Source organism: Hibiscus syriacus, unplaced genomic scaffold, assembly GCF_006381635.1.
Source record: "Hibiscus syriacus cultivar Baekdansim isolate YM2019G1 unplaced genomic scaffold, ASM638163v2 tig00004630_pilon, whole genome shotgun sequence".
Lineage (NCBI taxonomy): Eukaryota > Viridiplantae > Streptophyta > Magnoliopsida > Malvales > Malvaceae > Hibiscus > Hibiscus syriacus.
This window is the reverse complement of record NW_024062021.1, coordinates 418802-443615: the sequence shown is the minus strand read 5'-3', so window position 1 is coordinate 443615 and position 24814 is coordinate 418802. Positions and strand designations below refer to the sequence as shown.

Below are 24814 nucleotides of genomic sequence, written 5' to 3'. Positions count from 1 at the left end.
AAAATATTTCCCTCCTCCCCAATTGTATTCAAAACCCCCTATATTATCTCATAAATCCCTAAAGTTAATCCTAGGATGAGAATGGTAAATTTAAAATTGGGAATTTGGGTATTAGTTTTAGGGATTTAAATTTGGATGTGTGGGTTTAGAGGAATTAGGATGATAATAAGAGGGATGGTCAGTAGTGGAGGTTGAATGAATAGTAAGTGGTCATTCGATGATGCTCGAAGACAACTAATAATAGGTTAAAATAAGAGATTTTAAGGTTGTAGGTTTTTTGTAATTTTAGAGAAATTTATTTTTTTTTCAAAAAAAAATATAATCATAACACGTGTCACTTAATGGTTTTTTAATGATCATTACTGCGTAGACATATAAAAGTGTAACGTCAGAAACATTAGACACGTTTTTAACAAAAAATTCTTTAGGCCCCTCAAGTTAACTTAGAGTATAGTTTGGACACTTTTTTACATTAAGTCAAAATATAAACATGACACATATCACTTAACGGTCTTTTTTAATAGTCGTTATTGGGTAGGTACCTAAAAGTATAACGTCAAAAATGTTAGACACCTAAAAGTGTAACATCAAAATGTTATACCCCTAAAAGTGTAATATCAAAAATGTTAGACACCTAAAAGTGTAACATCAAAAATGTTAAACACTTATTTTTTACGAAATATTCTTTAAATATCTAAAATGAACTTAGAATATAATTTAGACACATTTTTGTATTAATCCTTTGAATTATTTTTAAATTCAAATACCAATTGGTATAATAGATACTAACATTCAGGCTGTAGATTAAAAGTGATGGTGATATTTTGTAATAAAAGTTTGTTATAGTGGCAGATCCTTTCGTATATTTGATTGGCACATTACCAGTTATGTTACAAGCCCAAGCAAAGATGGCAATTGTATGAAGTGGCCAGAAATAACAAAATCGTTTAGCATTCAATTTCAACATTACATATTCAACATTGGAGTTATGGAGTATAAGCGCATGAGACTAAAATCATATTTCCTTTCTCACAACCACTGGAGATTGGGTTCGACGGGAAAATGAAGGACGAACAACCCAGAATTCTATTGAAAATTCCAATCCCAGATAAAGTACAACAACAACGATTACAGGCAAATGATGATAATTCATGTGTTAAACAGCGACAGCAGGCCGGAGGAAAATGATTGCTTTCTTAATCCTCTCAAAAGCAGCTTGTAAGGTTGTGTGGGATGCTGCATATGATATCCGAATGCAGCTATCGTCCCCAAAAGCATCTCCAGGGACTAGTGCAACCTGTCCATCATTACAAGCAGTCTTTAATATTTTGATCTTCCATATTCATCAGTGGATTCGATCACTTCCATAAATATCAACATAACACACCCTAGCACTTCCTAGTCTCTCTAAATAGAAGAGCTTTGAAACAGCATTCAATGACGCGTACCTGAGCATTGTCCAGGAAGTAACGACAAAGTGATTCTGAATTTTCAATTTTACCGAAACCTTCAGCTTCTACTCCGTAGTAAGAACTGAAATCAATGAAGAGATAGAAAGCTCCCTGCAGCCAAAAGGAAGTGCAAGCAAGTAGGTTAAACGAAGATCTAAAATCTTGAGAAATTGAAGAAACTTGGACATGCATGCACCAATTTATCTAGCAAGATGAGGGGCTAGGTCCTTAAGTAAAGTCAAGAGTTTGAATCATGGCATTGTGAATAGAGCAAATTGAGTTGGGAGGGTCACCCCATAATGAGTCTTTATAGTACTCGATTCGGATTAGTGGCCAATGGGTTAAATACCGGTGGTTATATCAAAAATAAAAATATGGTTTGTCCAATAAGAGATTCTGCGACCAATATGAGGTACCTGAGGTTCTGATATCTTAACACCTTCCAGTTCCCCAAAGCTTTTAACCAAGAAATCTCGCCGTTCCCTGAATGCTTTCACCATGGTGGAAATTGCTTCCCCACCAGCATAGCCCAAACCTAATGCGGCAACTCCAGCTTTTTGTGCTATACTGCTGGCTCCTGAAGTGGACTGAAATATATATACCAAATTTAGGTTTAGATTTCTGTATATAAACTTAAACTACCAAAGCTACAGATTTAACTAGTACATTAATCTCTGAATATGCATAACATACATAAGTGCATTATTGCCACTAATTGACATATTGGTACTCCGCCCCCTTATATTGTACCATGAGATCAGCAAAAAGAGTCCTCAATGTATCAGTTTCAATTGGTTAGTCATCTACAGCCGCTTACTCTGAATTACTCTTCATAAACATTCACAAACCAGGATAAGCAAAATGTGGTCATTATGTTAATGACACAAGTTCCGATTTTCAGCAAACAAAAGGAATTTTAGTTTTTCAAGCACAGTCCAACTATCTTATTCCCATGAAATCCCAGGACGTTTCTAACCCCCACCTCCCACCCTAATCTGGCTCAAATTTTCTCTTCATTCATTGCTTTATGGCTCAAAATTATATATTTCAAAACATGATAATACTTTGCTAACATTTGGTCAACAGATGGTTCAGTATTTTATTGAATCCTACAATCACAATTACATGCAAGTTCATCCAATTGCAGCATCAACCCTCAAGCAAAATACGGTGCATCAAACTTGTCATGTATGAATAAATGTGCACAATGTTCTAAACTGTTGCAATGAGTCTCACCAGCAAATCCACAAAATCCTATATTGTTCATTTTAAAGAACCACATTAACTGCTACATAGCGTGAACTTTAAGTACAAAGAGAATGAATCAAACTAAAGGGTATGTGAGTAAACTTTGGTTCAAAACTCTAGAGCAGCTTGGAGTAGTATTAAAGGTATGAACACTGAACAAACTTGAACAAGTATTGGAGTTAGGATGTTCAAAAGATGCTAACTCGAGATGACTAAGAAAGTACCGCAAAACATTTTAAACCTAAAGTGCACGTCATGTTCTAAGATATACAGTGAGCCTTACCAAGGAAATTAACTATATCCCAAATTGTCCGTTCTTGTAGACAACATTGAAACTAACCACGATATTTAACTTTCAGAATGATGTAGAATTGATTTAGGAAAGATTTAGATTAAACCTTTCCAGAACAGTAGAAATACCACAAGTACTAATGTTGACTAGCTTGTCTAAAATAGGTGTTTCAAAGAAGGATGCTGAGAAATGACAAAAAAAATCTCAAACAAGGTATAAGCCCCAACAAAGAACGTTAGTCCAAGCTAATTCAGATACTTGACCAGAATATTTCAAAGATTAGTACTGGCCAAGGTAGTCAGTACCAATGGACATACTGTTTTTTCTCTAGTACTGGTACATACCACTACCAGTGTGTTCCGTTGTACCTTTTCGAGTTTATCAGTATGCTTTCAATATTGTTCATATGTAATATATACATGCAAATATACCTCAATTAGATACATATAAATATATTTATATGAAATATATATTTTAAAATTACTAATTCAGTTCAATAACTTAATTAAATAATTATATTTGATTTAAAATAAATGTAATTATAAAAATAGAAATAGTTAAGAGAATAAATTAAATCTTGTACTACTCGGTAGAGTTTGTTGGTACACCATTACAACCCGGTATTGACCAAAATGGACCAAACACACTGAAATTTTGTGAAGGAACTTAAACTACTTGGAACCAGTTTAAGAATGGAACGGCCGGTACTGTACCAACTACCATGCTGGTAGCCGGCCGCATCTGGTCCCCAATATACCACACAGCCAATCCAAGAAAAAAGTGCCAAATCTTCTGATCATTCCCCATATCAGACTAGCAGCAAATTCCAATTGATCTCCAATGAAGTATTATAGGCAAAGTCCATAGCATTGCTGCACCAGTGCATGCAGGACACAGTTTTCTTGGACAAAAATGAAAATGGTAACTAAATGCAACATACCTGACTCTGGATTTTATTACATGCCGCAACAAAGTGCTTAGGTCCGGCAATGTATCCAAGTCGCCAACCAGTCATTGCAAAAGCCTACAAATATCATCTTCAAAATGTCAATCCTCAAAATGACCACCACTAAAAGAACTATACCAATGTTGAGCATGGAAAATCCATCAATTGTGTAGAGAAGACTACTTAAACAAGGTTTAAATGCAATTGAGTTACCTTGGAAAAGCCATTGACTGTTAGAGTCCGCTCCCACATACCTGGCAATGATGCAAAACTTGTGTGAGTTGCTGGTGCGTAAATTATATGTTCGTATGTTTCATCAGATAGCACCTGAATAAGTCAATAACAAAAGTCTCAGTGTTGGAGCATCAGCATAGTATATTTCTGAGATTTCAGGTTATGTAATAAGACCAGAAGCCTTGGATGCTTAGCTACAATTTCTGCAATTTTTTCAAGCAGTTTCTTAGGGTAAACAGATCCAGTTGGATTAGATGGAGAGCATAGAATCAGCAATCTTGTCTTTTCAGTGATTTTAGACTCAAGGAGCTCTGGATCCAATAGAAAATCATCAGAGATAAGTGTGGGAAGAATAACAGGTGCTGCATCAGCCAGCCTTGCCATTTCCGGGTAACTCACCCAATATGGAGCAGGAATTATTACCTGAAATAAATTATGTAGTCATAATCAAGCCACCTCTCATAACTTTACTTACTGGAAGCATGACGTTGAGTACCTAATTAATGCTACTAACAGATAATACATTTGGAAGGAAGATCTAACAACATGAACAGGAAATAACCATTCTACCATGCAGGAAAATATTGTATAATATTTACAAACTTATATTATGTTCTAATTTATAGGTTATTTTAATTCATTTGGTTTTCTATCCCCACTTTCTTGACAAAGCTAGGCTAATACTTGATCTATTTTATGCCGAGCATTTCAAATCCATATGGTATTCTCATTACCTAAATTTGTACCCTGGCAACTGGAAGTTAAATATGTATGGTGTAACTGAAATTCAGTCTATAACTACCACTACAAGGTAGCATATAAAAAAATCTCTTGTTTGAGACCAGATACTGTAATCAACTCAACAGATAATCACACACAACCACATGTTATTGTAAAAGAAAACTGTAGTTTTAACAAAGGTTGAGTTTGGGAACATGAGCTCATTGGGTATTTGAATTTGATTAATTCTGCAAATAGCTGATGGGTGCATTAAATATACAAAAAAGTAAATAAGTTCTCAAGTAGAAGAAGGCACCTTTGATATTCTTAGACGGGTATAGTTTTTAGACTCACCTCAATATGCAATCAGAAACAATGGTATTTGAATGTAAACTTTTCTTACATAATAAAAACTAATTCATGAAATTTGTGTCCACATTTTATTCTTGTTTTGATAGAATAATCAATCAATGGAAAGGGTTCCATAATCCAAAGAATATTCACTAAATTCAAAGGTAAACATGCCATCACTAGAAAGTCTCCAGTTCTAGGAACTTAAGTGATTTGTTCAAAGATATAGGAAGGAAGAAAGACAACGTGTAGCATTGGGTGAAGAAAGGAAATGCATCTGCAACAACATGTTCACGACTAGGTCAAAAAAGGGTGGGGAGGATTTCTTAAAGCATATTCTTAGCATGCTCTATGGTAAAGATTGTCAAATAGAAAAACTATACCTCATCCTCGGGAGAACAAACAGCAAGAACTGCTTGAAGGATACTCTGTTTAGCACTATTACTGACAACAATTTGATCAGGCGTATAAGAGACTCCATTCTCCTCTGCAACAATTTAAAGGAAATACGTAAAATGAACTAGAAAAACATGATCAAACATGCCTCATCCTACTCCAAAGGTAAACATGCATCAAATTTACACTTTTCTATATCAGAAAAGCACTGGCATTAAATATACACTTACCTTTTAGCTTATGACAGATTGCAGTACGAAGTTCCAAAGTACCAGCATTGGGTGTGTACCTTGTGTAACCTTCACGAATAGCATTTATCCCAGCCTTATTTTTCCAGAAACAACAGAAGTACACTAAATTAAATTACAAGTTATGGGAAGAACAGAGTCTAAACTAAAAGATGCCACACAACTTAAACAGAGAAAACAACAAGAAGGACCCAAAATGAACAAGAAAAAGAAAAGAACCTCCACTATAATGGTAGGCGTATCAAAATCAGGCTCTCCGGCAGCCAATCGAATAACAGGGACACCAGCTTGTGCAAGAGCAGTTGCATGATCAGCTATAGCCACTGTCTTTGAAGGTTTCACAGAGTTAACCCTGGGGCTCAAAGAGATATCAACTTTCACTTGATCAGAGCTGCTACTCTCTGCCTTGGACATTGCATTTATTTTAGATGACTGTTGCTCAGAAGCCCCAATCAATCTGCCAAGAAGTACATATAACTAACAATGAAATTCTCCAGTATATCTAGCCCTTCCACCCCTTGGGGGATAATAAGAATTTTGAGACAACTTGTCTGCAATTTTAACACAAATGAGAAAATGCTTGCACTATATTTATTTTAATCTTTAAGTTGATAGATATCATTGCTTGTGATAGTGTCACAACAAAAGTAAGTTTCTTAAACTAAAATAGCTCTACAACTTCAATGAATCAGCTTAAGGAATGAAGTAACTAAGAGTAACGATGTTTTTCTTTACACTGCCATAAAAGAGACAATACTAAATGAAATCACTTCCAATTTGTCCGTACATAATGTCAACCTACTCGTTTAACTCTGATCTGAACTCTCCTATCGCAGAGAATGAATCTTATATTCATTTCCAGCTGCAACTCAAAAGGATTGAAAAAGATGCCTGTAGACACTAATTTCCGTCCATTTTTTTTTATTTTATACATATATACACATATATATTATATAGTTTGCAAATTGTGATTGAAAATACATATATAATATATAGTTTAAAACATTTTTTGAAAATATGTATATTATATAGTTTTTAAAATATTTTTGAAAATTATATAATATATAGTTTTTGAAAACGTTTTTAAAATATATATAATGTATACTTTTGAAAACGTTATGAAAACATTTATATAATATATAATTTTTTAAAAACCATTTTGAAAATATATTTTTTTGAAAATATATAATACATAGTTTTGAAAACGTTTTTAAAATATATAATAGATACTTTTGAAAACATTATAAAAACATTTATATATATAATTTTTAAAAATCATTTTGAAAATATATATAATATAGTTTTTAAAAACATTTTAAAAAATTTATATATTATATGTTTTTGAAAACGTTATATATATATTATTATTATTATCATTTATTATTATTTTTTATCACTTATTTTTTTTTTTTTTCCCATGTCAGGTCCAAATGGGTCAACTGTCCAATCCAACAAGTCACGGTCAGAGTCCAAACACAGATGGGCCTGATCCAGTATGGTAAGTTTAGGGTTTGGAAACCCTGAATGATATCAGTTTCAACGGCGCCGCAAAACCGGGGAGATGAACGGTCAACAGTGCCAACAACCGGCCGAAATCCCCGGGACTGACCCATCCCGGGGTGACCGGCCACAACGGCCACGAGCACCCTTATTTCGGAACCGACAGGCCTCCGATGGGGGGGTATAAATACCCCCACCAAGCCTGTCACAGGGGAGGAGAGGATCATCGGTACCACAACAGATCATCCACAGAAAACCAGAATCATTAAACCACATGACCAGCACGGTCAAAAACATCAACCATCACTGAACTCACGAGAGAACCAACAAGCATAGTAACAAAACAAGACTCCATCGAGTCAACAGCACATAAAAAACCTGAAAACAACCCAAAATAACCAAACACAAAACCAACCAAACCCAAGTCATACACACAACAGCCATCACACAAACGACACCATCAAATCGACCAACAACAAGGTCGAAACAACCAAATACACAAAGCCGAAGTACCAACCAAAGGCCTCGGAGAAGCTATCGGAAAACCAGAAGGCGTAGGTTTTAAGGTAAAAAAAAAAAAAAAAAAACCCGAACTTTAGGCGTAGATCTACGCCGTTTGGGGTCCCTTTAGGGGAAACAAGCTTCGGATCGGGGTTTAGAGTGACAGGCGAGTGTTTCGGGCTAAATGGTTTTTTTCGGCCACCGCCGGCGGTGGCCGGCATGGTGGCCGGTGCGACGGGGAGACCACCGGAGCTGTGGCCTGATATCTCCCATTTGAGAGAGTTTGAGAGACGAGAGAGAGCGCAGAGAGAGAGCGCAGAGAGACCAAATGAGAGAAATGAAGAAATAGAACCCTATTTTCGGCTTTAAATACGAAATTCAAAACGGCGTCGTTTTACTAAGGATTGATCTGCAATAGAAGATTTTTAATCCTCTCCGCAGTCCCTGGTATTTTGGATCGGTTTTCATTTTGGTCACTATTGTAATTTTGACCCCGAATTTGCAATTTAATCAATTTGGTCCCTATTTATATTTTTTATATTCTGTGAATTGGTCCCCTAACTTTTTATTTGTTCTTTTGCAGTTCATTTTCTAATTCATTAAGCTCAATTTGTTCCAATTTGATCCTAAATTTTATCTTTATTTTTTATTTTACTTTTTAAATATTTTTTTAAATTTAACCTTTTATTATTATTTATTATTTCTTTCTTTCATTATTATTATTTTTTATATTTTTTTATTTATTAGCATTGTTTTCGCTTTTATCTAACGTATTTTGTTTCAGTCATGATTTCAGCCGATCAAATGGTAGTAATTCGGATCGAATGAATTTAATTTTAATTTAAATTAATTTTCGCAATTAAAGACAACCGACAAATTATTGGTACCGAAAGGGCGGTTCAAGGGTCTAATCCTTCCTTGACCGTAACCGACTCCCGAACCCGACGTTTCTGGTACGACGCAGATCAGGTAAATGGTATCCGGCCCACCTAAATTCGTTTTAAAGTGGTCGGTGGCGACTCCAATTCATTTAATCCAAGTCGAAGCCCAATTCCGGGGCACAACCGAAAGACGGTTCCGACAGCTTGGCGACTCCGCTGGGGACAGGTAAGTGAGTCAGGCCAGAATTAATTTCTGGTTGTCTTTTTATGCGAAAATTGTAAATTTAAATTTTAATTTATTTATTCAGTTCCGATTATTTACCTTTGATTCTTTTTCAAATAAATAGTTGTACTAATATTTTTTCAATGATTTCAGATTTTTGAAAAGTTTCTATCTCAGGCTCTATACCCGAGCTCCGAACCCTTTTAAGTGGGGGCGAAAGCGACGCCTTCGTGTGAATTTATTCTCCGTATGGGCCTAGCAAGTAACCTTCGGGATTCATATACCTTATGCCTTCGTGTGAATTTATTCTCCGTATGGGCATAAGGGAATGTTTCCTCTCGAGTTTAACTTAGTCCACACAAGCCTGTGATGGGTTTAGGACTAAGGGTCTGGCAAGCCCAAGGGGGCACCAGCAAGGAGAACTCGAGTACCTTTTTAGAACCTAAACCGGGAGAGTACAGGGAATTAGAGCCCACCCCGAAACCTCATTCCAAACCCTAGGCTGTTTTATTTCCTGCTTTATTTTCTGTTCAAAGCATGCGAACTAGACAAATGCGGCTAGGATTTGTTTGAAATTAGCATGCGGGATAGAAATCATGTCTGTGTAGGAATATTAAGCATGTTAGGGTGATATCATGTGGGGTAGGATTTTTTTCATTTATTATTGTTTGATTTACCTCACCTCTTTTATTTTTTGTCTTCTTTATTATGTTTTATCACTCGCATCATTTAAAACGGGGTGTTGATCCACCAAAAATGTGTTTGTTAACGTAAATAATCTGCATTAATAGGCAAAGGGTTATAATACAAGAGATAAAAGCTCAGAAGTCCAACCGTGATCAAAGAATACTCAAAGGCAAAGTTGCAGGGGCAATACGAGGAAAAGGTCACTGACTCGGTCGCTCATTTCGAAAATACAAGAACAAGATAGTGAAATACTAGCTGAGCTAGATGCCATTACTGATGAATTCAAGAAGCAAGCTTTGGATAGTTTCTCTCGATGGAGGGCTCCAATGACACTTTCGTTAGAAACAAGCTCGGTAGAAAGTGAAAGTCGAAGATGCAGTCCTTCGAGATCTTTTTTGGGGCAAGCATCTCATTATTTGCACATTTTAGCCAAAGGAGCCGGAATGGTTCGACAGGATATTCAACTAGTGGAAAAGACGAATCAACTTGTCAGAAGCTGTACAGGATTCGTACCATCAAAAAGAGTTTTTTGTCTCTTCAGACGTAACACTTTTGTCACCAATAAGGGTTATTCAGAATAACAGGCACATTTTTGGATCAATGTCGAACATTCATGCATCATATTTAGACATTTTACATTTTTTATTTTCTTTGCATCTTATTATTTTCTCTCATTCACATTAACTAACATAAACATGTCTCATCAAAGGAGCAAATACTGGATACACCGCCTCAAGTATTGGACACACCCCATCCACATAACACTCGTTTGAAGAAGAAGAGGATGGAAGCCAGAATTACACAAATCGAGGAGAATATGTTAAAACTACAGAAAGAGCTAGAAGACAAGATAAGCCAGAACAGTCGAAATACTCTAGAAAAACAATCACAAAGAACCAAGAGTCCTTGGTTGATCAGATCGTTGCCAAGTTAATTGGCCTACAACAGACCAGTGTGCCTGGGGCAGGTTCATCGGAAGGGGTAACTATACAACCTACCCCACGAGTGGTTATCTCACCTGAAATCTTACCAGAACTTCGAGGGGACTCATCTGCTGCAAAAGCAAAGCCCTCGTCCTCTGTATTTAACCCTAAGAACAATCCGGGTTATTATCATACCGGATTTGGACGAAGAGGAAAAGCGAGGAAGATGGAAGAAAAATCAAACAATTGGAGGACCAAATGAATATAGTCAAAGGAGACCGTGACTACCATGAAATCGATGCAACAGAACTTAGTCTAGTCCCGGACTTGGTTCTTCCCCCGAAATTTAAGTCCCCGGAGTTCGAGAAGTTTGACGGGAACAGTTGCCCATCCGCTCACATCACCATGTTTTGCCGAAAGATGACAGGATATGGAGGAAATGACCAACTCCTGATCCACTGTTTTCAGGATAGTCTGTCGGGTTCAGCCATTCGGTGGTACAACCAGCTAAGCCGATCAAATATCAAGACCTGGAAGGACCTGGCAAAGTCATTTCTGGAACAATACAAGCATAACAATGACATAAGGCCAGATCGAGTTATGCTACAAAACATGGAAAAGAAGCATAACGAGAGTTTCAGGCAGTACGCACAAAAATGGAGGACTTGGCTGTGCAAGTTCATCCACCGTTAGATGAAAAGGAAACCCGGAAATTTTCGTGCAGACTCTGAAGGCTCCATACTTCGGGCATTTGGTGGCGATCACATCAGAAGCTTTTCAGACTTGGTTATGGCCGGAGAAATGATTGAGTCGGCCATAAAGCAAGGCAAGATTAAGGATGGGGAAGCCAGTAAAAGCCTCCTATGAGGGAGAGGGATGGAGAGGTTAACAACATCAAACCACTCCAGCAAAGGTGTTACAATCTCCAGCCCAAAATCAACTGCAGCTGTACCGTTAGGTACTTCTAAACAAGATTCCAGGAGGGAAAGGGAACATTTCGACCCAATTCCCATACCTACAAAGAGCTTTACCAGCAACTCTTGACACCCATGTGGTGTCACCATATCCAAGAACCCATGAAGCCCCCATACCCCAAATGGTATGACGAGAATGCGTATTGTGAATATCACGGCGGAGTCCCAGGGCACACAATTGAGAACTGTTACGCATTTAAGAGGGTCGTACAAAAGATGCGTAACCAGAACTGGATCGACTTCAACAACTTGGGGGCATCCAAGTGATCATTTGAGGCATTCTGTTTGACTTTGTTTTTCTTCCATTTTTTCTCAAAGTTCTTGTAAGAACATTTTAATCAATTTATGTTACTTTAAAAGATGTCAAGCAATGGATCATATTTGCAAATTTGTATTCTTTGAATATCATTTGAGTTAAGAACTCTGTAAACGGTTCAAAGTTACGAATCTTTGACAAAGTAACATGATTTAAAACAAGGACTTTGACCTTATCCAAATATACCCTCAAACACCATACCCTCCTCTTGTAATTAACCAATATACCCTTTTCCTTTCATAAGGTGCGGACAACACGGGGCATCATTTGCATATGACAATTACTATGTTTTTTAAAGACGTTCAATGACGATGATGATCTTTCAAATGAAAGAGTCGAGTAGGTGAATCCAGTTTAGGTCATTTGCTTGAAAATTGAACTATAAAGATGAGATTCCTTGACTTTCAAAAACACTAGGCTATAACAGGTTCTTCTTGACAATCTTAGGAAATTAAATCCGTAAAACTGAGCTATTCCGCTAAGGCAATTGGTTATAGAGGAAACTTGAAAGCCCTGGCCTTATGAGTAGATTACGTTCAAACCATGACATTGCTCGGACACTTGGCAATTCGGTGTTTGCTCACTGCTCTGTCAGGCTGAAGACTCCGTGATGAGATGAACCTTTCAGTTAACTTGATAACTGTGATTATAATATTAAGTTGTCCCTCTAAGCAATTGGTTAAAAGCCCCGGCTTTATGGATTCAGCTAGTCAGATAATGCCAATTAAATCAAATTTATCTAAGCAAGATATTTCGGTAAAATGGACTAAGGGAGTTAAGGAAACACCTGTTATAGTTGACTACACACAAGCACTCTAGAATTTCATTTTTAGACCGTATTTTTTCGCGCTGCCTTTGTTGGAAGAGCCTACAAAGCTTAAACAAATGAAAGATTTCAGAGGACTGAGATAAAAGGTCTAGTAATTGATAAAGTGCCAAAGCATGTTGCGATATTTAAAAAAGAATGACATTTTTTACCAAAAAAAAACCTTAGAAAGGAGGCCAACCTAAAGCCGACTCGTCCCTTTGAACATTTGTCAAAGATTTGTAACTCTGAAAGCATTAAAAGAGCTCTTGATTCCTTTGATATTTTTGAACTCACATTTGCAATTTGATTCAGGTACGAACAATACTTTACAACATTTTATCATTTCTCTCTCCTGAAACAAGAAAAAGGAGAAAAAACGTTTTCAAACGGAATAATCTCAGATATGAAATGTCTGTAAAGCCAAGCTCGAGAAGCAAATGGGGCACGATCGATTCCATGGACCTGATTGACAGACAAAGCACGAGACTCCATCCAAGAAATAACACATAATTTATTCATGTTGCATGCATCTTAGACATACTTAGGTGCATCACATCCATTTTAGCATGCATAATTTTGCAGCTTTCAGAGTCAAGCTTCGACTTCAGGATGAAGGCTACTCGACTTGCAAGCACCTTTAAAGAACGATGGTGTAACTCAGCAGCAAGAAGCTACACCTCAACCGACTTAACATATCTACGGATCTCAGAACCAATTTCAGATGGGTTCGAGAACCAATTCAGATCAAATTCAGTTCAGCTCAACTCAACAATGAGCAACATGTTTCCAGTTAACACTTTCAAGCCAGATTTCAATTCCACGACGGAAGATATCCGGCTGTCAGAATTATCAGTAGGTTTTCCCAGACCAGCTTAGGGGAACCACTTGAAGAATCATGACGTTTCGACCCGTAAAGGGAAGCCATTTTAAACAAACTATTTGCAGCTTAGCTCAAGGCCATAAGGGCTATCTGCCCACCAAGACCTTCGAGTTCGACTATGCTCAGCTTCGAGGGCACATCATTTGCAGCATAACTTAAGCGAGAAGGGTTATCTGCCAACCAAAGACCTTCGAGTTCGACTACGCTCAGCTCCAAGGCACATCATTTGCAGCATAGCTTAAGTCGAGAAGGGCTATCTGCCAAAGACCCCCAAGTTCGATTACACTCAGCTTCGAGGGCACATCATTTGCAGCATAACTTAAGTCGAGAAGGGTTATCTGCCAACCAAAGACCTTCGAGTTCGACTACGCTCAGCTCCAAGGCATATCATTTGCAATACAACTTAAGTCTAGAAGGGTTGTTTGCCAACAAAGACCTTTGAGTTCGACTACGCTCAGCTCAACGGCACATCATTTACAGCATACTCAAGGCTAGAAGGGTTATCTGTGACCAAAGACCTTCGAGTTCGACTCCGCTCAGCTCCAAGGCACATCAATTGCAGCATAGCTTAAGTCAAGAAGGGTTATCTGCCAAAGACTCACGAGTTCGATTACACTCAACTTCGAGGTCATATCATTTACAACATAACTCATGGCAAGAAAGGTTATTTGTCAATAAAATTGTCGAGTTCGACTCTATTCAGCTCGACGATACCTCAATCACTACTGTTCGGCTGCAATCAAGGTTTTCAAATCGAGAGAAGACATGGGTCAGCCGTGACTTAGTGACAGTCAATCGTTTTCCAGCAGCATAGTTTAAGTCGAGAAAACTATATGTCAGTGAAGACCTTTCGAGTTCGTTTCGTTCAGCTCAAGGGCATGGTGGAATCAAAGAACTACTTTCCAGTCAATTTTTAACCAAGGTCCTTAAACTGAGGAAAAGACCGAGGTTGACTACAATTGGGCAACAAGAAGTCGCATTCTGATTCAATTCCATATCATTTCAAGATTGACTTGACTTCACGACGGAGGGGTCATCCGCAGCTCAATCCGACAGGGGGTTTTTCTTCAACCCCACTGAACGAAAAATTGTGTCTTTTTATCTTTGTCCTATTTTTCGTTCCACGAAAAAGGACAAAGAGGGCAGCTGTAGACACTAATTTCGTCCATTTTTTTTTATTTTACATATATACACATATATATTATATAGTTTGCAAATTGTGATTGAAAATACATATATAATATAGTTTAAAACATTTTTGAAAATATGTATATTATATAGTTTTTAAAATATTTTTGAAAATTATATATATATAGTTTTTGAAAACGTTTTTAAAATATATATAATGTATACTTTGAAAACGTTATGAAACATTTATATATATATAATTTTTTAAAAACCATTTTGAAAATATATTTTTGAAAATTATATAATACATAGTTTTTGAAAACGTTTTAAAATATATAATAGATACTTTTGAAAACATTAAAAACATTTATAATATATAATTTTTAAAAATCATTTTGAAATATATATAATATATAGTTTTTTAAAAACATTTAAAAAATTTATATATTATATGTTTTGAAAACGTTTATATATATATTATTATATTTATCATTATTTATTATTATTTTATCACTTATTTATTTTATTTTTTCCCATGTCAGGTCCAAATGGGTCAACTGTCCAATCCAACAAGTCACGGTCAGATCCAAACACAGATGGGCTGATCCAGTATATAATGTATAGGTAGTTGTAAAGTATCTATCATTTTTATAAAAGTGTCCATACTTTTTTCACTGTGGAAAACATTAATTTAAGGTTATCTTTTGAGTGAGTTTTAAGATATTAATTTAGTAATTATAGGCGTCTAATGATTTATTTTTTACGTTACGATATATATTATATTAAATTAAAAACAATAAACATATATCATTTTATTATCTTTGGTTAATATTGTTAAATTTAAATTCTAAATATTATTTTATAAAAGATCAAAACAATCAAAATAATTTTGTGTAAATGAAATATTAAATTAATATTGTAGGTGGAAAAACATGAAACACTATTAAAAAAATTGAAACATAAATTAAATAACTTTAAAAAAGTATCGATCTTTTTTTTATAAAAATATGGACACTTTCAATATAATAGGTAAAAATATAATAGGTAGCGTTTATATAATGTAATATGTATCGTTATATAATGTAATAGGTAGTTGTAAAGTATCTATCCTTTTATAAAAGTGTCCATACTTTTTTCACTGTGGAAACATTAATTTAAGGTTATCTTTTGAGTGAGTTTAAGATATTAATTTAGTAATTATAGGCGTCTAATGATTTATTTTTACGTTACAATATATTATTATTAAATTAAAAACAATAAACATGTATTACATATTATTATATCTTTGGTTAATATTATTAAATTTAAATTCTAAATATTATTTTATAAAATATCAAAACATCAAATAATTTTTTGTGTAAATAAAATTATTAATATTGTAGGTGGAAAACATGAAACATTATTAAAAAAAATTGAAACATAAATTACATAACTTTAAAAAAGTATCGATCATTTTTATAAAAAGTATGAACACTTTCAATATAATAGGTAAAAATATGATGTAATAGGTAGCGCTTATATAATGTAGGTATCGTTTATAATGTAATAGGTAGTTGTAAAGTATCTATCCTTTTTATAAAAGTGTCCATACTTTTTTCACTGTAGAAAACATTAATTCAAGGTTCTTTTGAGTGAGTTTAATATATTAATTTAGTAATTATAGGCGTCTAATGATTTATTTTTACGTTACGATATATATTATTATTAAATAAAACAATAAACATATATATTACATATTTATTATTATCTTTGGTTAATATGTTAAATTTAAATTCTAAATATTATTATAAAAGATCAAAACAATCAAATAATTTTTGTGTAAATGAAATTATTAAATTAATATTGTAGGTGGAAAACATGAAACACTATTAAAAAAATTGAAACATAATTACATAACTTTAAAAAAAGTATCGATCCTTTTTATAAAAAGTATGGATACTTTCAATATAATAGGTAAAAATATGATGTAATAGGTAGCCTTATATAATGTAATAGGTATCGTTTATATAATGTAATAGGTAGTTGTAAAGTATCTATCCTTTTTATAAAAGTGTCCATACTTTTTCACTGTGGAAACATTAATTTAAGGTTATCTTTTGAGTGAGTTTTAAGATATTAATTTAGTAATTATAGGCGTCTAATGATTTATTTTTTACGTTACGATATATTATTATTAAATTAAAACAATAACATATATTACATATTATTATTATCTTTGGGTTAATATTGTTAAATTTAAATTCTAAATATTATTTTATAAAATATCAAAACAATTAAATAATTTTTTGTGCAAATGAAATTATTAAATAATATTGTAGGTGGAAAACATGAAACACTATTAAAAAAAATGAAACATAAATTACATAACTTTAAAAAAATTATCGATCCTTTTTATAAAAAGTATGGACACTTTCAACATTATAATGTAATAGGTAATTTGCAATGTTATAGGTATAAATATACCGATTTACTTATAAAATAGGTAAATATAAGCCTACTATTACATTATATAAGCGCTACCTAGTATGTTATTGTACTTTATATTTTCGGGTAAATAATATAACATAACCGGTCTAAATTTTAACCGGTCACTTGTTTAACCGGTCACGCCTTATTAGCCATTTTTTAGGCGCCGCACCGCAGAACTACCCGCTTTATGTTGGTTCTTGGGGCGCTAGGATGTTAGTTTATACAAGTTGTTGCCTAAAAATAGCAATATAAATCACTAATCAGGGGAACTTTGGAGTACTTAGTCAAATATTTTAATTAATTAATCATAAACTTTAATATTTAGATCCATTTAAATTTTATGTTAGGGATAATTATATTTAGATTCCAGTTACGAGTTCACATTTATATTAAAACAAACAAACAAAATACTAAAGATTATTTATACTTTGTTCAAGTTTTATGTTTTGATGGAGTGGATTAATCCAATACAAGGGAGTCAAAGGTCACAGCCATGGAAAATCATTCAACTATTATAAAATTAGGGGGCAAGACTTAGTTTGTCTATCTTCAAAACAAAGTAAGAATCTAAAAAAATAATGGATAAAGTATACAAATGAAGCAGATGATGTAATAGAATCAAGCGAAGAATTTTTCATCTTAAGTGATTTCTTAGGTTAATATTTTGTTTTTACTAGTGAACAATGGTCAATTACATTACATTTCAATTGAATGTTTGTAAACTTTGTTTTATTCATATTTTTATATATTTTTATTTGAATGGAATCGTAATTACATTTGGGTAACACATTTAGATTGTTATTGGATATTGTTACAGGTTAAATTTAGGTAATACAGAGTAGGAGAAAAATATTTTTAAAATAAGTTGTCATTAGCGGCGTTTTAGGATTAAAAATGTCACTAAAGGAATACATAAATTCACGACGTTTGTGCATAGAAAACGCCGCTACAGATCATGACATTTTGCGGCGTTTGAATGCAAACGCCGTTAAAGATCAGATTTTTGTGGCGTTTTTTCTTCATAAAACACCGTTAACACTTGCAGCGTTCGTTTAGCCAACACTTATGGCAGTTTTTTTCTCGTTAGGAGTGTTTTTTGCGGCATTTTAAAACGCCACTATAGGACTAAAAACGTCACTATAGACCTATTCTGTTATAGTGTGGGTAACCTTTGTAACGTTATGAACCTGAATGAGCCGAAAAATACTGTAGATACCTATTCGTGAAAATAGGTATAGTATGAGCACTTTTTTATACTTAAGCCTAAATATAAGGATCTTATTGTGTTGGAGTCTAATCTTTGGTTAAAAAAATACTGTCAATGAAAAACTAAAAAAATTTATTGTATCAAAAATTATTTTTCTCTATCTTATTGATGTGATTTTAGATTTTGGTCTAAATCTATGTTTTTCATTTAATATTTTTTTTATTGTTAATTCTATCCATTTATTTTCACTTATTTAATTATTGTAAATTTACATAAAATTAAAAGGTTTTATTTTGTATAATTAAATCTCAATCAATATACTTACAAGGATGGATTGAAGGGCTATGTGTGGATAATCGTCTATTAAAAATTTAAAATTATTATATATTTTATATTTAATTAAAGTGATTATAAAATAGTATATGTTCTGGGAGTATTCTAGATACTCTCAATTATTTGACAATGAACACTCAATCACTCTGTTGCAGTCATCGGTGCTCAAAGTCATGAGTTCTAGAAACAATAATGATTCTTTAACCACTAAAATAAATTAATTCATGTTAAATTTATCACTATAAAATTTTAAATCCGTGCCTTTAATATAAAATTATATGTGCGTTCGTGTAGGGATTGGTGGGAGAACAAGAAATGGTTGTTGGAAAGTGAGGGGTGGACTGGAGTGGTGTTAATGTTTGAAGGTGGATTTACATGAAGGGCGATTATTGGAGCATATGTAGGACTTTACCTAATTTTCTCCATTCCGTCCTCCTTACTTATCAATATCTACCCCTTTGTATAACCTAAACTGGGTTAAAAAATATAATAACATTTGAATTCATTTCAACAAATGGCAATTGCAAATCTGCTAAGCGATGAAACAAAGCACACGAGATTTTCCAGTAAAAAAATCAAATAAATTTGATTTGATATTTTTTCGACTAATGATTACCTGAAAAGGGAATATTATTGTAATATTGTATTCCTTTAAACTAGTTTTCAAAATATATAAGTATTTCGACATATAAATTTAATTTATATTGATTTGATTATCAAAACCCTTTCAATTCATAAACTAAGGTTTAATTCATTCCAAAGAAAAACGTAACTCATACAAACATAATTAAACCATTTTTTTATTGATTTCATTCCTTGGGGACTTGCTAGCTACTGGATGACATAAACACAAAAAACTGGTCCCATAAACAATTGGTTTTCGGGGGTTAGCAGTGGGAGTGAAGGTATTTATGCTACTTAAGAACAATCCTACACCACACAAATAAATTAATTTAAACCATTAAAAAATTAGACATGCCTAACTCTCACCTGACTAAATTGATGTAAGCAATGACATCTTCACCTAATTGATGTAAGCAATGACATCTTCACCTAATTGATGTAAGTAATGACATCAACTTAGTTTGAGTTTAGGCTCTCATAATGGATCAAGTTTATGATCCAACACCCCCTTTAAACTTGATCTTGTGACCCCTAGTAAGTTCCTTAATCTTATGAAGTCTTCGCTTGTCAGTGGCTTGGTAAAAATATCGGCAAATTGATCTTGTGACTTCACGTATTCAACTTCCACATCTTTTCTTGCAACACACTCCCTTATAAAGTGGTAGCGAATATCGATGTGCTTGCTTCGATCATGGAATACTAGATTCTCTGCTAAGGCAATGGCTGAATTGTTGTTGACACAAACCTTGGTAGGCTCTTCTTGTATCAAACCTATCTCCTTCAATAGATTTATAAGCCAAATTGCATGACAAACGCATGAGGTAGCAGCAACATATTCCGCTTCATAAGTGGACAATGTGACAATTGGTTGTTTCTTTGACATCCATGTGAAAGCAATATCTCCTATGAAAAATACGAATCCAGTAATGCTCATTCGATTATCTATGTCTCCACCCCAATCACTATCGCTATACCCATAAGCTTGTAATCATTAGAAACTGAATAGAACAAGCCAAAGTCAATTGTACCTTTCAGATAGTGAAGAATTCTCTTTGCGATTTTAAAATGGGTGGTTGTTGGAGATTCCATGTAGCGACTAACCAATCCAACAGCGTGAAAAATATCAGACCTCGTGCAAGTTAGATGGCGTAGATTTCCCACCAAAATTTTAAAGAATGTTGGATCTACACTTTCGCCTTCTTCATGTTTGGACATCTTGATCCCGTATTCTGTCGGTGTGCTTATTGACTTACAGTTCTCCATCTTGAACTTTTTCAGTATCTCCTTTGCATAGCTTTCCTGTGAAATGAAAATTCCACGCTTTTGTTGCTTAACTTCAATGCCAAGGTAGTACGTCATGAGCCCATGTCTGTCATCTCGAATTCCTTCATCATCATATCCTTGAATTCATTAAACATGCTTGGGTTACTTCCGGTAAAGATCAAATAGTCCACGTAGAGGTACACGATCAAAATATCTCCATATTTGATCTTGATATATAGAGCGTGCTCATAGGGACATTTTTTGAAGCTATTCTCTTAGAAGTACTTGTCGATTCGGCTATTCCATGCCCTTGGTGCTTGTTTTAGCCCGTAAAGAGCCTTCTTCAACTTCAACACCTTGTCTTCGTGCCCTTTGACTTTGTAGCCTAATGGTTGCTGAATGTAGACTTCCTCTTCAAGAACTCCATTTAGGAAAGCAGACTTTACATCCATCTGATGTATCTTCCATTTATTTTGAGCTGCCAAAGAAATGATTAGTCTGATAGTATCCAATCGAGCAACAGGAGCAAATACCTCATCATAGTCAATTGCAGCCTTTTGACTATAGCCTTTAGCAACTAGCCTCGTCTCGTGCCTTTGAATCTCTCCTTTGGCATTTTGCTTTGTTTTGTACACCCATTTGACACCTATCACCTTATGTCCCTTGGGAAGTGAGGTAAGTTCCCATGTGTTATTCTTCTCGATGGCCTTGATTTCTTCGTCCATCGCATTTCTCCATTTCTTTTCTTGTACTGCTTCTTGAAAGCTCACTGGTTCACAATCGACAAACAAATAAAATAATGTAAGATTATCTTGTCTTTCAGTTACCTCATAGAGATCTCTAAGGCTTCTTGTACGTTGTACAAATCTTTCACTTTGACTTGCACTTGACGATGACGAATGTGATGAGTCTTCTTGAGTGGTTGATGTTGGTGAAGTGGTTGGAGTTTCAAGTTTTTGTTGAAGTTCACCTAGTTGTTCCCACATTGCCTGCTCATCTTCTTCAAACTGAGGAAAAAAATTGAAGTCATCTACATGAGAATTAAAATCCCATTCTCCTTCTTCATTGAAGACCACATCTTGACTAATCACAATCTTCTTATTGTCTGGATTGTACAACTTGTAGCCCTTCAAATTTGCATTATAGCCGATGAAGATAAAACTCTCATTTTTATCATCAAGCTTCATTCTTCCACTCCATGCCTCTTGCGGTGTCTTTCCCTTATACACTTTTTATTGGAGATCGGTTTATCAAGTATACTACACACGCTACTGCTTCTGCCCAAAATTCCTTGGGTAGTTTCTTGCTTTTGAGCATGCTTCATGCATGTCGAGGATTGTTCTATTCTTTCTTTTTGCCACACCATTTTACTAGGGGATCTAGGAACTGTCATTGGTCGACGAATTCCATTGCTTCACAGAAATCTTGAAACTCCTGGAAGTAAATTCTCCACCTCGGTTGGATCTCATGGCTTTGATCTTTCTATAGCTTTCTCTCTCCACTGCTGCTTTAAACTTCTTGAAGACTTCGAAAACTTTTGACTTTTGTTTCAAGAAATATACTCAGGTTTTTCTTGAAAAATCATAAATGAAGAGAACAAAATAGTTATTTTTACTGAGAGAGCTTGGCTTGATCGGTCCACACATCGGTATGGATGAGCTCAAGCAGTTTCTTGGCTCTTATCTCTGACTCCTTTGGAAAGCTTTTCCTGAATTATTTCCCGACTAGAAACCCTTCACAAAGCTAATCAGGATGGTTGATGCGAGGTAGTCCATTCACCATCTCCTTCTTAGATAGCAGCTCTAGACCTCCAAAATTGAGATGCCCAAATCGAAGATGCCAAAGCCATGATGCATCTTTGTAGCAAGCTGTCATGCACTTTGCAACATCATTTTGTATGTTGATCAAGAACATTTATTCTTTGACATCGACATTTAGCAATGAAGTTATTCTTATAATCTTTTATAGAAAGATTATAATTATTTATATGAATATCATAACCTTTCTCTACCAGTTGCCCTAAACTTAAGATGTTACTTTTCATATTGGGCACATAGTAGACATTTGAAATAAATTGATGTCTCCCATCTTTCAAACGAATAAGAATGTTACCTCTCCCTTTCACTGCTATTGTGGAATCATCTCCAAATGAAACATTTCCGCTTACTGACTCGTCTAGCTCCACGAACATGTTTTTCCTTCCACACATGCGATTAGTTGCACCACTGTCAAGATACTATGAATTTGCTTGGCCACCATAAGTTTCTTTTCGTGCTAGAAGAAGAGTTCTTTACCATCTGTCTTTTCCTCCACGTAGTTGGCTTCTCCTCAATTTTTTTGTTGTGAGCTCTACATTCTGAAGCATAATGCCCAAATTTTTGACAATTATAACATCGAACTTGAGATTTGTCATACTTTGAGTTTGGATTGCTTCTTCCACGACCTCGTGTTGAGCTTTCTCCTTTCTCATAGTTGTTGTTGGAATTGTTATTGTTGTAATTCCAGCCTCGTCCACGACATCGACTTCCACCTCATCCATGGCCTCTACCTCTACTTAGGCCACGTTGGTTTCTATCATTGCGTTGACTTTCATGCATATCCTTGAGTTGCAGCTTGAGAAGTTGCTCAATAAACCCATTCTTCTTCTTATGCTTCTTTTCGTATTCTTGCAATAATCCTTGGAGTTGCTCGATCGTCTTTTCTTCCAAGTCTTTAGTTTCTTCAATCGATACGATGATGTGCTCAAATTTGGGATCCAACGAACGAAGTGTCTTCTCTATTATCCTCACATCTTCTAACTTTTCACAATTTCTTTTTAATTGATTAGAAACAACTACTACTCTTTATAAGTAATTTAAAATAGACTTAGATGCTTTCATGTGTAAGGATTTGAATTCACCTCTTAATGTTTGGAGACGAACCTTCTTCTCTTGCTTGGATCTTTTGTAAAAGGTTTGCAGCTTCTCCCACGCTTCCTTGCCAGAGCTTGCACTCGATATATTTTCAAAACCATCATTATCTAATGCTTGATAGATGAGGTAGAGAGCCTCCTTGTCTCTATTTCTTGAATCCTTCAAAGTTGTCTTTTGATCTGGTGTAAGAGTAGCAAAAGCATCATCATCTGCAGGCTCGTTATTGCCTTTCTCTATGATATCCCGCACATATTGTGATCCAAGAAGTGCCTTCATTTTGATACTCTAATTGTCATAGTTGTTGTTGAGTGTCGGGACTTGGAATGGTGTCATATCATTTGTCATATCTCTCAATATAATGAGAATTTGCAAAATCCATTTGCACGGATGAATCCAGAACGTCGAAAAACCTTGGGAGGGACTTGGACAACTCGATCAAGGGGCTCGAACTCGGCTGACTCGGCTCAAATCAACTCGGTGAGTCAACTTGATTTTCTGGCAGCAGTCTTCCGACGATGCGTGGCGGTGCATCAGAACTCAGATTGTGAAGATTATGACGGCGTCAGATTCCTCTCGTCGAGACCTTCGATCTTTCCAACTCGCTCTGATACCACTTTGTTGGAAATAAAACACTCACACAAACAACTTTTATTAAAACTCAAATAAATATTACAAGAGCACTCTCACTCAAAAACAAGAACTACAACTCACTTTTATAAGACTTTGCTTCTTCACTCACTTAGAAGCTCTTAATTTTTCTTGATGTTTAAACTAAAATGGGGAAGGGTATTTATACTACTTAAGAACAATCCTACACAACACAAATAAACTAATTTAAACCATTAAAAAATGAGACATGCCTAACTCTCACCTAACTAAATTGATGTAAGCAATGACATCTTCACCTAATTGATGTAAGCAATGACATCAACTTAGTTTGGGTTTAGGCTCTCATAATGGATCAAGTTTATGATCCAACACTCCTCTCCTTGGACTGTAGTTCTCGTATCTCAGCATCGTAACTCCTTCAAGGCCTTCAATGGACTCTACGATACTTCATAGTCCCACCAGGTCCCCGTTCTCTTTGAGAGACCTCTTGCATGTTGTCGTGCTGGTGGTGGTGGTAATTTTCGAAGTAGCGGCAAAGGTTGTGGTTAAGACGTTGAACTTCTTTAATTTTTTTCTTTGATAAAGTCTCGTGGGTCAACTTCAGACGAATGATGGCGTTTAGTCACCTGAGAGTCTCCTCCACCGGGAGAGCAAGTGAAAAAGTAGTTGAGAAATCAAAAACAAAAAAGA

The 24814-nt window shown here is 35.0% G+C and overlaps 1 protein-coding gene across 1 annotated transcript; it reads right to left on the bottom strand.

Annotated features, from left to right (window-relative positions):
• Positions 1-1063: 1063 nt before the first annotated feature.
• LOC120196201 (bifunctional aspartate aminotransferase and glutamate/aspartate-prephenate aminotransferase-like) lies at positions 1064-13624 on the bottom strand. Its single transcript, XM_039198062.1, has 11 exons — positions 13568-13624; positions 13377-13403; positions 6106-6318; positions 5869-5962; positions 5626-5729; positions 4346-4594; positions 4151-4264; positions 3932-4015; positions 1868-2038; positions 1449-1562; positions 1064-1297 (listed from the first exon to the last, which is right to left on the bottom strand). Exons 1-11 carry the CDS (start codon positions 13622-13624, stop codon positions 1157-1159), a joined length of 1368 nt encoding a protein of 455 aa, XP_039053993.1. The 3' UTR covers positions 1064-1156.
• Positions 13625-24814: the final 11190 nt, after the last annotated feature.